Genomic DNA, 13,899 nt, shown 5'->3' on the forward strand with positions numbered 1-13,899 from the left:
GTTGACCCGCGTGTCTTTATTTTTGTCTGTGCGTGACACAGTGCTGGCGTGGGGCGGACCGGTGTGTTCATCACCCTGAGCATCGTGCTGGAGAGGATGCGCTACGAGGGGGCTGTGGACATCTTCCAGACCGTCAAGATGCTACGCACACAGAGACCAGCCATGGTGCAGACAGAGGTAACACATGCTGTAGATACTGTAGATCACACAGAGGCCAGCCATGGTGCAGACAGAGGTAACACATGATGTAGATACTGTAGATCACACAGAGACCAGCCAGCCATGGTGCAGATAGAGGTAACACACGCTGTAGATACTGTAGATCACACAGAGACCAGCCATGGTGCAGACCGAGGCAGTGTTGATTTCGTCGACTAAAACTGTGACGAAATGTTTTTGTCGACTACCTTTTTTCACTGACGAAAACTAAATAAACAATAAGCTATGGTGACAAAAACTAAATACTAAATATATTGACAATTCCGTCAACAAATAAAAACTAGACTAAAATGTTAGTGAGGGACTAGTGGAGAAGAGATCCAGTAGAACTAAAAGACAAGTCATTTTATGTTTGGTTGCCCTCGGGTGTTGCGCTCTGAAAATAGCCGATCTACAAGCTCACAACGCATCGCGCTGCGACGCGCTGTGAGCGTGTAGATCGGCTATTTTCAGCATTCAGTGTAAAAATCATTCATTCAGTGTAAAATCAGCCATTACGACGCCATCAAGGCCCGCTAAAATTCATTATAGTCTTACAGAGACCAGCCATGGTGCAGACCTACAGTAGGTACACTACGACATCCACATACTCTATATACTGTATATCTGTGATTCTCAAACGTTTTAACCAATAGCGTACCTATTCTGGGCACGTCATAATTAGGCGAGCATTAAGTGAAAATAGCCGATGTACAAGCTCACAAAGCGACAAGTTAGGAGCTTGTAGATCAGATATCTTTTTGCAAAGAGATTTGGTGTAGAGGGGATAAAGGAATGGGAACAAAAGGATAGACGACCCTGGGGACCCCGGTCAACAAAGTATATGTATAGGGTTTGAGAGGTTTATTTCAAGGACCCCCGGGTTTGACATGCATTAGGCCACTGTGGACCCCCACATTGGATACCATGGTTTATCCCTGGGACCCCCCACTCCACACTGTAAAGTGTTCATTTAACTCTGTTCCATTTGTACGCTCTCAGAGTTAACAGAGCCGCACCAAATGGTCCATTTGGTGCCTGTCAATAATTCAAGACCCCCTGAAGGACCCCTGTGGGTCCCTGGACCAGAAGCGGTGCCGTTTTCAATAATTAACCATCTAATAATTAGATCCTTTAGCCCTCCAATAATAGCCCATGAAATAGCCCAGCAGCATTCATTATGCATCAACAGTCATCAGTTCTTGTCAGACGAGGATATTTTTAAACTTCCATAGACACGCTCTGACTGACTGGCCCTCAAGGCCAGGCAGTGTGGTATGAGGTTGATTTCGGAAAATGTTCGTCAGCTACCTTTTTTCAGTGACGAAAACGAAATAAAAACTAAGCTATGATGACTGAAACTAAGACTAAATACATTGACAATTTCGTCAACAAATAAAAACTAGACTAAAATGTTAGTGAGGGACTAGTGGAGAAGAGATCCAGTAGAACTAAAAGACAAGTCATTTTATGTTTGTTTGTGCTCGGGTGTTGCGCTCTGAAAATAGCAAGATCTACAAGCTCACAACGCGCCGCACTGTAAAATCAGCCATTACGACGCCATCAAGGCACCGCCAAAATACATTAATAGTCGACTAAATCGACTGTTGATTTAGTCGACTAAAATCTCATGATATTTAGTCCACTAAAACTAGACCAAAACTAAAACATTTTAGATGACGAAAATATGACTAAAACTAAATGGAATTTTATTCAAAAGACTATGACTAAAACTAAATCAAATTTTGCTGTCAAAATCAACACTGATATTATGAAGAGACTTACAGCTAGAAGACAGCTTCTTGTTTTTTTTCAGTCAGAAAGGGCAGTAATTGATTTGATTTGATTATTGTATGTTTTGTATCCGATTTCATTTCAATATAAAGGAAAAACCTTGTGTGCAATTGTAGCAAGGTTTGCGCCATGGGCTCTGCACACATGCACAAACGCACACACGCAGCGCACGCGCACACACACACACACACACACACACACACACACACACACACACACACACACACACACACACACACACACACACACACACACACACACACGTAAAAGATGTACTTTTGAATGCTTAAGTATTTAAGCAAGTACTCCCAGTACTTTAACCCAAGTGCAAATTTGACAGAGTAACTTTCACATGTAGTTGAGTAACATTTGACTAGGAGTATCTACAGTATACTCTTACTCAAGTATACTGTGGTTGAGCACTTCCAAGTACACATCAGGCACATCAGGCGATCCACTCGACTCTCACAGCCAACCCGAAGCGAAGAAACAAACCCCTGAATGGTAGATGTAATCGGAAGACGTACTTCTGTTTAATTCTACTACTTTCCGGAGACGTTGAAGTTAACCCTGGCCCTGTGACCACAAGGCAATCCGCTCGGCTCACAGCTGAAACCAACAGGCTAGCGGCAAACGTTGCCACAAGCAACGGGGCAAAACAACAACAAAGCCATGCTGGAACAAAGAACTTCCGGAGCACCGGAGCTAGCCTAGCCAACGTTGCTACCGAAGCTAGCCTCGACGACAACACCAACGGCTTCCCACCAACTCGACTAGGCGAATCAACCCAAATGATCAACCTAAACACCGACGTCGTATCCACCGCAGCCGTCGACGAGGACGCTTGCACCGACGCACAACGGCGATCAACCGGGAGATGCAGCGTAGCCGAGAACGTGGAACCAAGGAGTCACCTAGCTGTTTTCACCGGAGCAGAGACCTTGATGCACCGCTACAAACCTACGGTTCGCTCCAGGGCCAGGGTCCCAGCAGAGACCGTGATGGGACCATTAGCAGAGGCCGTGCTGGGACCTCCGCGCCCCATCCCCCCCCAACCCCCCAACCCTCCCCAATCCCCCAACCCCCCCCAACCCCCACTGCTGGCTGCCCACGACGGAACAATGGCTTTGATGGACACTACACCCCCCTCCCCCCCCCCCGAGACTGCTCCTAAACATCTCTCAGTGGATAAACACCTATCCATTGAAAAAATGATCAAATCGTTTGGCGTTGGCTTGCACATGATACATCTTAATGTGAATTCTCTAGCAGGAGACAAGCTAACACAAATCAAGCAGATGTTTTATGATGGTAAGGTTGACATTTTAACTTTCTCTGAAACAAAACTTGATCAAGCGATAACTGATTCTGTGATTGAGATTGAAAACTACAAACTCTTCAGGAAAGATAGGAACAGAAACGGGGGTGGTGTTTGCATGTATGTTCATACTGACAATGTCTGCATCCTTCGGGAAGACCTGATGGATGAAAACATTGAAGCTGTGTGGGTCGAGATCATTTTTAAACATGCCAAACCTGTGCTAGTCGGTACCATATACAGACCTCCTAACCAGACTGATTTATATGATAGACTTGATGAATGCTTAGCTAAAGTGGACCATGCGGAGACGATTCTTCTTGGTGATTTTAACACTGACATACTCCGCAAGGAAGCGTCAGTGTATAAGTCATTCAAGGCGTGTTGTGATCGGCATTCACTCCACCAGCTGATCACTCAGCCCACAAGGCTGTGTGTTTCCTCTCAAACTACCATAGATCTCATTCTAACAACGGACAAGGAAAAAATCCTAAATAGTGGTGTTTCCACCTGTGGCATATCTGATCACAACATGATCTTCTGCACCAGAAAGAAACGTAAACCTAAGACCGGTTACCACAAAACAATCACAATCAGAGACCTCAAAAATTATAAGAGTGAGGACTTAGATCACAGACTGGAGGAACAGGATTGGTCCGACGTTCTAAACAGCACACAGGTAGACGAATCCTGGCTTTGTTTCAAAACCAAATTCATTCAAATTTTGGACAGTGTGGCTCCCATGAAAACCATCAGGGTCAAAACCCGCTCGGTACCATGGATGAATTCGGACATCCTTACTGCCATGAAAGTCAGAGACAAAAAGTGTTCTGAGCTTCATAAAAGTAGGATCAAACTAGCCAAATGTTTTAACAAAGGTCTCGAATCCCACGTAGCTAAACTTGAAAAGGAAAAAAACAAGCTAAGAAACAAGGTAAATAGCATGCTCCTGTTAGCAGAAAAAAGCTACCTCGATGACAAGATTGATGAAAATCAAAAAAAAACACGAGAGCTTTGGAGGCTACTCAAGAACCTCCTAGGCTGCAGCAAAAAAATGAAAACCAGGCTTTCAAACTTAAGCCTCAAGGTGAATGACACTCTCATTTCATCCAAACACGAAGTGAGTAAAATCCTCAACATATTCTTCACGACCGTAGCCTCAGATTTGGTTGAAAAACTTCCTCCACACTCTGGGAGATATGGTGAGGAGTATGTTGTCTCATTTTACGAAAAACAGGGTGTTTGCAAAGATGACTTTAAACTCTCCCCTGTGAAAACAGAAGAGGTGTTTAAAAAATTGAGTGCTCTTCATCAACACAGAGCCACAGGCCTCGACAATATCCCCCCCAAATTTCTAAAAGACTCAGCCGCCTCCATTGCTCCAATCATTACCCACATATTCAACCTCTCCACCACACAGGGACAGGTCCCCAACGACTTCAAAAAAGCAAGGGTGACCCCTCTGTTCAAAAAAGGAAACCAATTAGACCCTGGCAACTACCGCCCTATTTCTATTCTAAGCTCCATCTCGAAAGTCATGGAAAAAATAGTCTATGAACAGGTCGACAAGTATCTTGCCGAGAAAAATCTAATCTACAAATTCCAATCTGGCTTCAGAACAAACCACTCCACTGACACATGCCTTCTCTATTTGAACGACTCTATCAAACAAGAGATTGAAAAGGGCAAATATTGCGGCATGGTCATGCTGGACCTCCAGAAGGCTTTTGACACCGTTAATCACCCGATTATGATCAATAAGCTCAGAGCAATAGGTTTTGATGACACGTCAGTGTACTGGATGAGATCCTACCTGGAAGGGAGGGAGCAAGTGGTGGAAGTAAACGGCACCCAGTCCCCCCCCCTCCCAGTGACTTGTGGTGTTCCCCAAGGAAGTATACTAGGACCCTTACTGTTCCTGATATATGTGAATGACATGTCGTCAGCCTGCGACTGCAACCTGTTCCTGTTCGCAGATGACTCGGCCCTGCTATTCTCGGACAGGGACAGGCTGCAGGTTGAGAAAACTCTCAGCTCTGAACTCAACAAGATCTGCATCTGGCTCTCCGACAACAAGCTCTCATTACACCTGGGCAAAACGGAATGCATCCTCTTTGGGTCCACTCCTAACCTCAGAAAGGCAGAGAGCTTCACGATCAAAGCGGGTGATGATATCATCAAAAGAAAAAACGAAATTACCTACCTGGGCTCTATCTTGGAGGCTGACCTCTCTGGTGACAAAAATGCTGAAAAAACGATCAAAACGGTCCACAAAAAAACACGCTATTTGCGGAGTATTGATCGTAAAGTCAGTAAGAAGACTCTGAAGACTCTTGCAGTGGCCCTCATACAAGGTCATTACGATTATGCATGTACTTCATGGTATCACAACACCACCAAGGCCTTAAAAACAAGGCTCCAAACATCCCAAAACAAACTTGTAAGGCTACTTCTTGGCCTCAACTACAAAATCCATCTAACCCCTGATCACTTTGATAGGATTGGATGGCTTAGGGTTGCGGACAGAGTACAGCAACTTGCTATGGGCCTGGTCTTCAAGATATATCACAACATTGGGATCCCCCTGTATTTGTCAAAATACTTCCAAAATGTTAATGATGTCCACGATCACAATACCAGAGGCAGCTCCACAAACCTTGTCCAACCCTTTTTTGGCTCAACAAAGGGAAGTAACTCGCTCTCATGCTATTCATCAAAAATGTGGAACGCCCTACCAAAAGGAGTAAAGGAGTGTAAAACCCTACTCTCTTTCAAAACAGCCCTAAAGATACACCTTCAGGAGGCCGCAATTGGAAAATGGCCCCTGTCTAAGTCCTAACCTAACCTACCCCCCTACCCCCCCCCTCTCTCCTTCTCCTTTTGTACATATTTCTCACTCTTCATACCAGTAACCTGTAAACTGATTGTATGACATTCTATAGTAGTTGTGTATATCTGTCTGTCTCTTATATGTCATCATGATTTGTGTGCATGGGGAACTCATTTGAAACAAGCTCTGTGCTTTTATGAGTCTTCCAGTTTAGTAGACCTTGTATTGTGAATGTGTACTTCCATGTACTGTTGTTCTCATGTCTTACTAAATAAAGTACATCAATCAATCAATCAATAAAGAGTCAATGACTGAGTGAGAGCATAACTAATGTAATTACACCGCTTTGTTGAACGCTCCATTCTGATTGGTCAGTCTCTCATTTGTGTTCAGTGTCAATAAGTTATTGGTTTTGTTGGTAAGTAGGCGTGTAATAAATTGGATAATGTACTTTATTGGAAAATAAACTCCTTTGCTTAGAGGTTCTATGACTATTGCATTAAATCTACAATCCTGGACTTATTTGAGTGAATAAAAGGTTATTGTTACCAGTCTGCATGCTAACCTAAACTAGAACTAAGTCTTAAAATAAACTATAAACGAGCAAACACTTTGAAAACTAATGAAAACTAAATAACTGAAATTGAAAACAAAAAGTGAAAAAAAAAAAAAAAAACTAATAGAAAATGCAGATCTACTGCGTAATAACCTTTCCTCTCTCTCTCCTGTGTGTGTGTGTGTCTCTTCCAGGATGAGTACCAGTTCTGCTACAAGGCTGCTCTAGAGTACCTGGGCAGCTTCGACCACTATGCAACATAGAAGCCACAGCCAGTGACCCTTCCTCCCTCCGTCCCTCCCTCCATCTATCCATCCCTCCTTCCCTCCTTCTCTCTGCCCTGAGGTTCCACAGGCCAGGCAGCCAACCAGGAGAAAGAGGAGGGGACAAACTAAACAAAACAAAACAAAACAAAACAAGAAAGAAATCACACAAAAAAACGCAAAGAAACACACGAGTGACGGACGAACGAACAAACGTAAGCCTTCCGGGGAGCGAGCGAGCGTTTCCAACGAGGGATGAATTCTACAACCAACCAGGAGGATGAAAAACTAAACGGAAAAAAAAGCAGCCACAAAACAAAACAGCGACAAAAACTTCAAAAGCACCACCCCACCCCTCCCTCCCTCCCCTTACCCTCTGACAGGACCATGTCCCCCTGCCCTTCTCTGACAGGACAATGTCCCCCTGCCCTTCTCTGACAGGACCATGTCCCCCTGAACCTCCTCTGACAGGACCATGTCCCCCCTGCAAGGGTCAGTGGGTTCGAGGAGGACAAACTAAACCATGTATAATTCATATACTTACCTCAGTGTTCCAATGTGAAGGACATTATAATACCTGATGTGTGTGTTGTGGTCAAGCTATTCTACCGATATGAACCCGTGAAAAACAAACTGCTTCTCTCTTCTCTCTCTCTCTCTCTCTCTCTCTCTCTCTCTCTTTGTCTCTCTCTCTCAGAAATTATTACCATATTATATGTGTATTAAAAAAAATATCTATAAAAAATGTACAAAACAAACACACACAAAAAGAAAAATCTAAGACACAAAGAAAGCCTGGATATTTGCTGCACCCTCAATGGGCTTTTTACCCTCGACTTTGTATCTTATAGATTTGGTGTTCTTACTTTAGTGGGGTGGGGGGGAGAGGTGTACTGTACGTACGTACTTTAGCGGGGGGTGGGAGGAGAGGGTGAACTTACTCGAGTGTGGGGTGGGGGGGGGGGGGGGAGAGGGGTTACAAAAAGCAAACGGCGAACATTTTCGTGTGTCCGTGAAGTCAGTCGTCCGTTCGTTCCCGGAGGTGAGACTTCATTCTGTTTCCACACAGGTAGTCAGTCACACGAGCACAGGTGTTTGGAATCAGTGGATAAACTAAAGAGTCAGGACCCTCCGTCGAGGAACGAGACGAACTTTAACTTTAACTTCGCCACCCTTGTTGGGGGAACTGTGTGAAAAGCATGTTGATTAGATGCTTACTTACTCACTCACTCCCCGTAACCTGCAGTGCCAAGAGGAAAAAAAACACACACACACGCTGTTGTGGGGCCTTGATCTGTAATTAAAAAACGTGACGTGATGGATGGGGGCCCTTTGCATTCAGTAGGAGGGGGGTGGAGGGGGTGGGGGGTGTAACTGGCCTCGGAACAGTGGGTAATAGAGCCTACTTACTTCATCCCCATCATGGTGGCTGGAGAACCAGTTAGTCCAATGTGATGTCTACTCCACTGAGCTTTGCTTGCTTTTTGCGTGCGTTTGCTGCACTATTAGTCCCCGTTCCAACCCCCTCAAGCCTGGATTTAATACTTTCAGTTTCAGCGTTGTTTCTCGGCACCGGGAAAATAGCACGATCTACAAGCTCACAGCGCGTCCCGCCGGGACGCGCTGTGAGCTTGCAGATCGTGCTATTTTCGGCACGTAGCTAAGTGTAAAATCAGGCGCCAGCGTCCGTCCCATCCTGTTAGTTCAGTCAATTGGGCTGAGCTTGATGTGACAATTGGATCGCTGCGCGTACACACACGCGCACACGCATGCACGCTCTCCTCATTTCTCATGGTAGCCAGCCCCATTTTTGCGCGCATCGGCGTGTGATTCTATTGTGATTTGACAAACCACACAGCTTCATGCTCATGCAGTTCTCTCCCCCTGTGTTGCTGTGCGCTAAGCGTTTACTGTCATCGCTGTCTCTTACAAACCCTTTGAAGACGGAAGCATAAAGCTCTGCTGAGACCTCAGCAAATTGTAAAAGTCGACCACAATCGATGAAATGTAAAACTGACTTTGAGATCGGTTTCATTCCTTATTTTCTTTCTTTTCTTTTTTTTTGGGGTGGAGGGGGTCAACTCCCTCCTCTCGCTCTTACTGTACCTACTTGAATTCAACCATTTTTGCATTTTATGACTGTCTGTATTAAGCTTCTGTTGTTTCAGCGGATCGGGACCATGGACAATGGGCAGTATGGGTTCCAACTGTGGCTTTTTGGGTGCAAAAGAATCACATTTCAGTGTGAGAGTTGGACTGCTTTGTTTTGACCGTCTTAAGGGGGCCGTGTGTCCGCAGAAAGCCAGCGCCTGTCTGTCTGTCTGTCTGTCTGTCATTCATTTGTTTGTATGATAAAGACTGTCTGTCATGCATTTGTTTGCATGATATTAAGACGCGCTGCAGTGCTTGCTCTTCACAGCGCCTGAGCATCGCGCTTCAATGCGCTTCTACGTCCAGCGTTTTCTTGGCGCCCTGGGGTGCTTCAAGCTGAAAAAAATGTGAGTTTACGTTTTGGAGAGAAGCTCTGCTAGTCGCCGTCTCTTTTGATCCTCATGTCTGTCTGTGACAACCCGCTCGTTTACGGCTCGACGTTGAATCGTTATAACCACAACTGCGAGAAGTCCGTGTTTACGTTGTTGCGGCTAAGCTATTTGTGCTAATTATAACGAAGATGACAGGACATTTATGAGCACAGCAACAGTTGGTCGTTTCGAATGTTGCGGGCATCAATAAACACTCCAATGTGAGCGCTCTGGACATGATAATTCAAAGCGCTGCTCCTCATAAAACGTTTTCTGCGGACACGTATACCTTCGCCCCCCCCAAAAAAGCCTCTATGTAGATCAAGCTGTACCAAGCTTACAGTGTCCCTCCAGCCTACTCCAATACAGTACATGGCACAACAAGTCATTTGGTGAAATACTGAGGTGTCTTAACTTTAGATTTGACATAATTATAACCACAGTCAGTCCGTAGCCATGTTTTGAGCGAAGAGCACAGTAGAAAAAAAGAAAAACGTTCCATTGTACCAGAGCTCCCTGAGTTCCTGCTGTTTGTACATAAGAAGTCGTTTCAGTGGAGTTCTCTACAGTATGGTTACATAACATACAGTACAGTACAAGTACAGTAGGCCAGAGCACAAGCTTCTATAAACGTGGGGTCATGGACGTACGGTAGTTCCTTCTCTTTTTTTCTTTTCTTACCAAGAAGAAAAAGAAAGCCTTATCATTAACTGTTCACTTTGTCAAATATTTATTTGATATAATGGTCCTGGTTTTGTTTTGTTCTTTTTTTTTAGAAGAAGAAGAAAAAACAAACAATTATGATTCTATTTTGTAACTTTTGTTTTTGGTTTTATTTATTTATTTATTTGAGATATCTAGCTAATATAATAACCAATGAGATGTTGTTTACTCGGCAAGCCAATGTTACTGTATGATATTGTCGTATGTTTTTATTAATTTATTTTCTTCTTTTTTTAAATGGTCAGTTTTTTGGTGCTTTTTTTAATTTGCTTTTAGTATATCTGGTATGTGTGGGGTGCTATTTGATACTGATGTCCGACTAGTTCAGTTAGACATGAACGTCTTAGACCCACGACTAGTTTTAAGTTTACACTGATTCCCCTTTTATAAGCTCGGTTTATGCTTTGTCGTAAGTCGTAAGAAGTCAGCTAGGGTTGGGTATCGAAACTAGGATCCAAGTATACGAACCGAATCCAAATTGCCGGGTACCGGGTACCCATACAAAAATGAAGGACTTTAATCAGAATTGATAAAATCCTAACCATTTAAGGGTCCAGTATTTGCTCCTATAAAAAAAGCGTAGAACAAGCTGTAGCTGCTATTGTGTTCTCGTGGAATCAACTGGAGGTTACTATTCATTACAGGTGACAATAATTGATGAAACATTAGTTTACAGAGTTTCACACTGTAAAAAATATATATAATATATTCAAAGATTTGCACAAACTTTCACGATATTTGAAAAATAGCAGATCTACAAGCTCGCTATGAGCTTATAGAACAGGAACCGGATTAGGCAGGGTCCTGACGATACCCATCATCCCTAGCGACAACGGCGTATGACAGACTATAAATCTGGCGTTACCCATCCCATCCCATCCCATCACCCCAACCCCCCCCCCCCCCTCCTTATAGCGACAGTGGAGTGATCCACCCTACAGTAAAATGGGCCTTAGGACATTTTGGAGGCGATCTAGACGTAATAGAAGCCGAGTAGTTGTAAGTCTACGGCAAGCTGTGCACAGTTACCAATTAGTTTGCTGCGACGACGAGGAAGGAAAGCACACGGTAGCCAAGTGTATTTTTATTTTTAACTTCGACGACAAAGAGCTACACGTTGAACTGATCGACCCTCAAAAAAGTTACTTGTTTTAAAAAGAAAAAGAAAACCTGAAAAATATCCTGACAATATGAAATAAATCTATGTGTGGTTCGATAGTCTTGACGATTTGTGACATATATAAAAAGAAAATATGTTATTCCTTAAAGTCATACTGTGTAGCGATTGGTTTTTTTTTGCGACGCCCCCCTCTGGCGACGTCCCGTCATTACAGCGTTTATCTAGAGATGCGGAACCGCACCTCTCAATAAGGAGTGCTGCAGGGTCCTAGTGCCCTGAGGATATTATGGAACCGTAACAACACATTGTCGGAAACAGTATTTATTAACCGTAAACAAATGAAAAGGATATAAATACATTTCGCCCCCCCCGACACTCACGTTTAAAATGTGTGTAATATTGCTTAGAGAAGTTGTCAAAAAGCACATTTGTACGTGGAATGGCTATTGTGGAAAATATACCAGTGACAGATTATATAAAAAAAGCTACTTTTGTTTTCTTGAAAAAAAGTTATGCAGTATGACTTTAAACTTTTCTGATGGATATTGTGTCAAGAGAAATATAAAAAGGCACAAAGAGGACGACTATTGTTCTGCCTGTGAGGGCCCTCGCACCAATGTACCTGTACTTTCCTTTCAACCAATGGATGTAGATATTGTATCTTCTCTTTGTATTAAAAACAGGATGATTGGATAGACGGCACAGTGGGTCCTACCGTGATTCATTCCACATGTTTTGATTTTAATTGTCTATTTTTTACACATTACACATACTTGGATTATTTTTGTGTGTATTTACCTGTTCAAACACACAGACCGAGCCCTAAATGTATACTAGTCTGGTGGACTATACTGTCTAGGGCTAGGCCATGGTTCTCAAAGTGCAGGGGTCCTTGAGGGGGTTCCAGGGGGTACCCAGCACAAAAATCTGTTTAATCACTTAAACCCCTCTATACATCAGCTATTTGAAAATAGACGATCTGCAAGCTCACACCGTGTCATGAGCTTGTAGATCTGGTGTGTGTGTGTGTGTGTGTGTGTGTGTGTGTGTGTGTGTGTGTGTGTGTGTGTGTGTGTGTGTGTGTGTGTGTGTGTGTGTGTGTGTAGACACATGTTCTGTATATTGGGTGTATGCAGGCAGCAGTGTCTATTCTGTGCTTGGGATTTCAATAATTGTGTTGTATCAGTACAGTTGATGCTTCCATCACACATTGTTAAACGTTTTTCACCAAAGATTTGCTAATTTGGACAAGAAGTCAAGGACAATTGTGGCTGACAGGTTTGTCCATGTACCATACCTACCTGGCATGTAATTGACTCATCGATGACCCCTGGTGGTTGGCCTGTACTGAGGCCTGAAAGAGGCTATTCTCTCTACGTCCACATGGTGGAGCCAACCTTCACAGTTCTGCACATTTGCACTGTTTGCAAGGCACACTAACTAGTCAGTGGCTGTAACCTTTGTAGAGGTTAGAAGTGATTGCATATTATAGACCTTAATGCAGCAGCACTGCTACTACTGTACACTGTGTTGGGGGAAATAATGACATGTTGGTGTCTTGTCATCAGTTAGAAGACACAGTTAATGGTCTGATAATGGGTTTTATAAGGGCATGGAGGAGAAGTGTCACATTTACCATGATGTATAGTAGCTGCAGCTGGGCTCTTTAAGCAGGGCAGCTGCACAAGCAGAGACAATGGCTCATACTGTAGTATCTAGGTTACAGCTCAATAAATAGATCATTAACATGTCTTGGACAAGGAAGGGCTTTTTAGACAGATAGCAAGAAACCAGTTTACATTCTTAAAAATACCACGCTCCCAAAGAGAGCTTTAAAGAACGGGTTTTCTAACAGGAATACGCTTTTTAAATATTTATTATTCTTAAAAACTCATAGTGTTGTTCTGAGCTATTATAGCAGCTCATGTGGTTGTCATAGGAGAGACCAGAAGCACTTAATTGTTCCTCCCCATTGTTCACCTAATTAAGAATAAGATAGTCTAGTCTGCTGTAAATCTTTTTTTCCAGCCCTCTGGGTTTGTGACCTGGTAGGCAGGTTTCTGAACTGTCCACTGTCCAGGAATGGTGACATTTTATAATGAGCGTTGGTGAGGACCAATTAAAATAGATAGATTATTTGATAGGCCTTGACGTCTATTTCTTCCACTGTAATGTAAATGCGTCACCAACACTCTATTATTTGATAGGCCTTGACGTCTTTTTCTTCTGTATTGTAAATGCGTCACCAATTCTACTCTGTCTCCCTCCCTGTCTCTCGAGTAGTGTAGTACAGGGGTCTTCAACGTTTTCAGCTCAAGGACCCCCAAGCTGAGAAAGAGACGAAGCAGGGACCCCCATACATTGCATACAGATTACACTTTTTCATAGATTTAATAGATAGCTTCATTGACTATCATCAGTGCTGTGTATATTAATGTTTTGTTCATTTCAGACATTTAATCACTTAAACATTCAATACTTGGTGCTTGATTTTCTTCTTTTGCCCTCGACACCAAACCTCTTTGCCCAAAATAGCAGATCTACAAGCTCACAACGCCTCGCAGCGCGAGGCGTT

General features: G+C 43.4%; 1 protein-coding gene across 1 annotated transcript in view; it reads left to right on the forward strand.

Annotated features, from left to right (window-relative positions):
• Positions 1-7,802, forward strand: part of ptprsb (protein tyrosine phosphatase receptor type Sb) — a 186,417-nt gene extending 178,615 nt beyond the window's left edge. Inside the window, exons 30-31 of the mRNA XM_084056464.1 lie at positions 42-177; positions 6,891-7,802. Of these exons, the coding sequence (XP_083912590.1) occupies positions 42-177; positions 6,891-6,959 (205 nt within the window). The 3' untranslated portion in view covers positions 6,960-7,802. The remainder of the gene's footprint in view (positions 1-41; positions 178-6,890) is intronic.
• The last annotated feature ends 6,097 nt before the right edge of the window (positions 7,803-13,899 follow it).

Source organism: Gymnoscopelus microlampas, assembly GCF_963454915.1.
Source record: "Gymnoscopelus microlampas genome assembly, chromosome: 5".
Taxonomy (NCBI): Eukaryota; Metazoa; Chordata; class Actinopteri; order Myctophiformes; family Myctophidae; genus Gymnoscopelus; species Gymnoscopelus microlampas.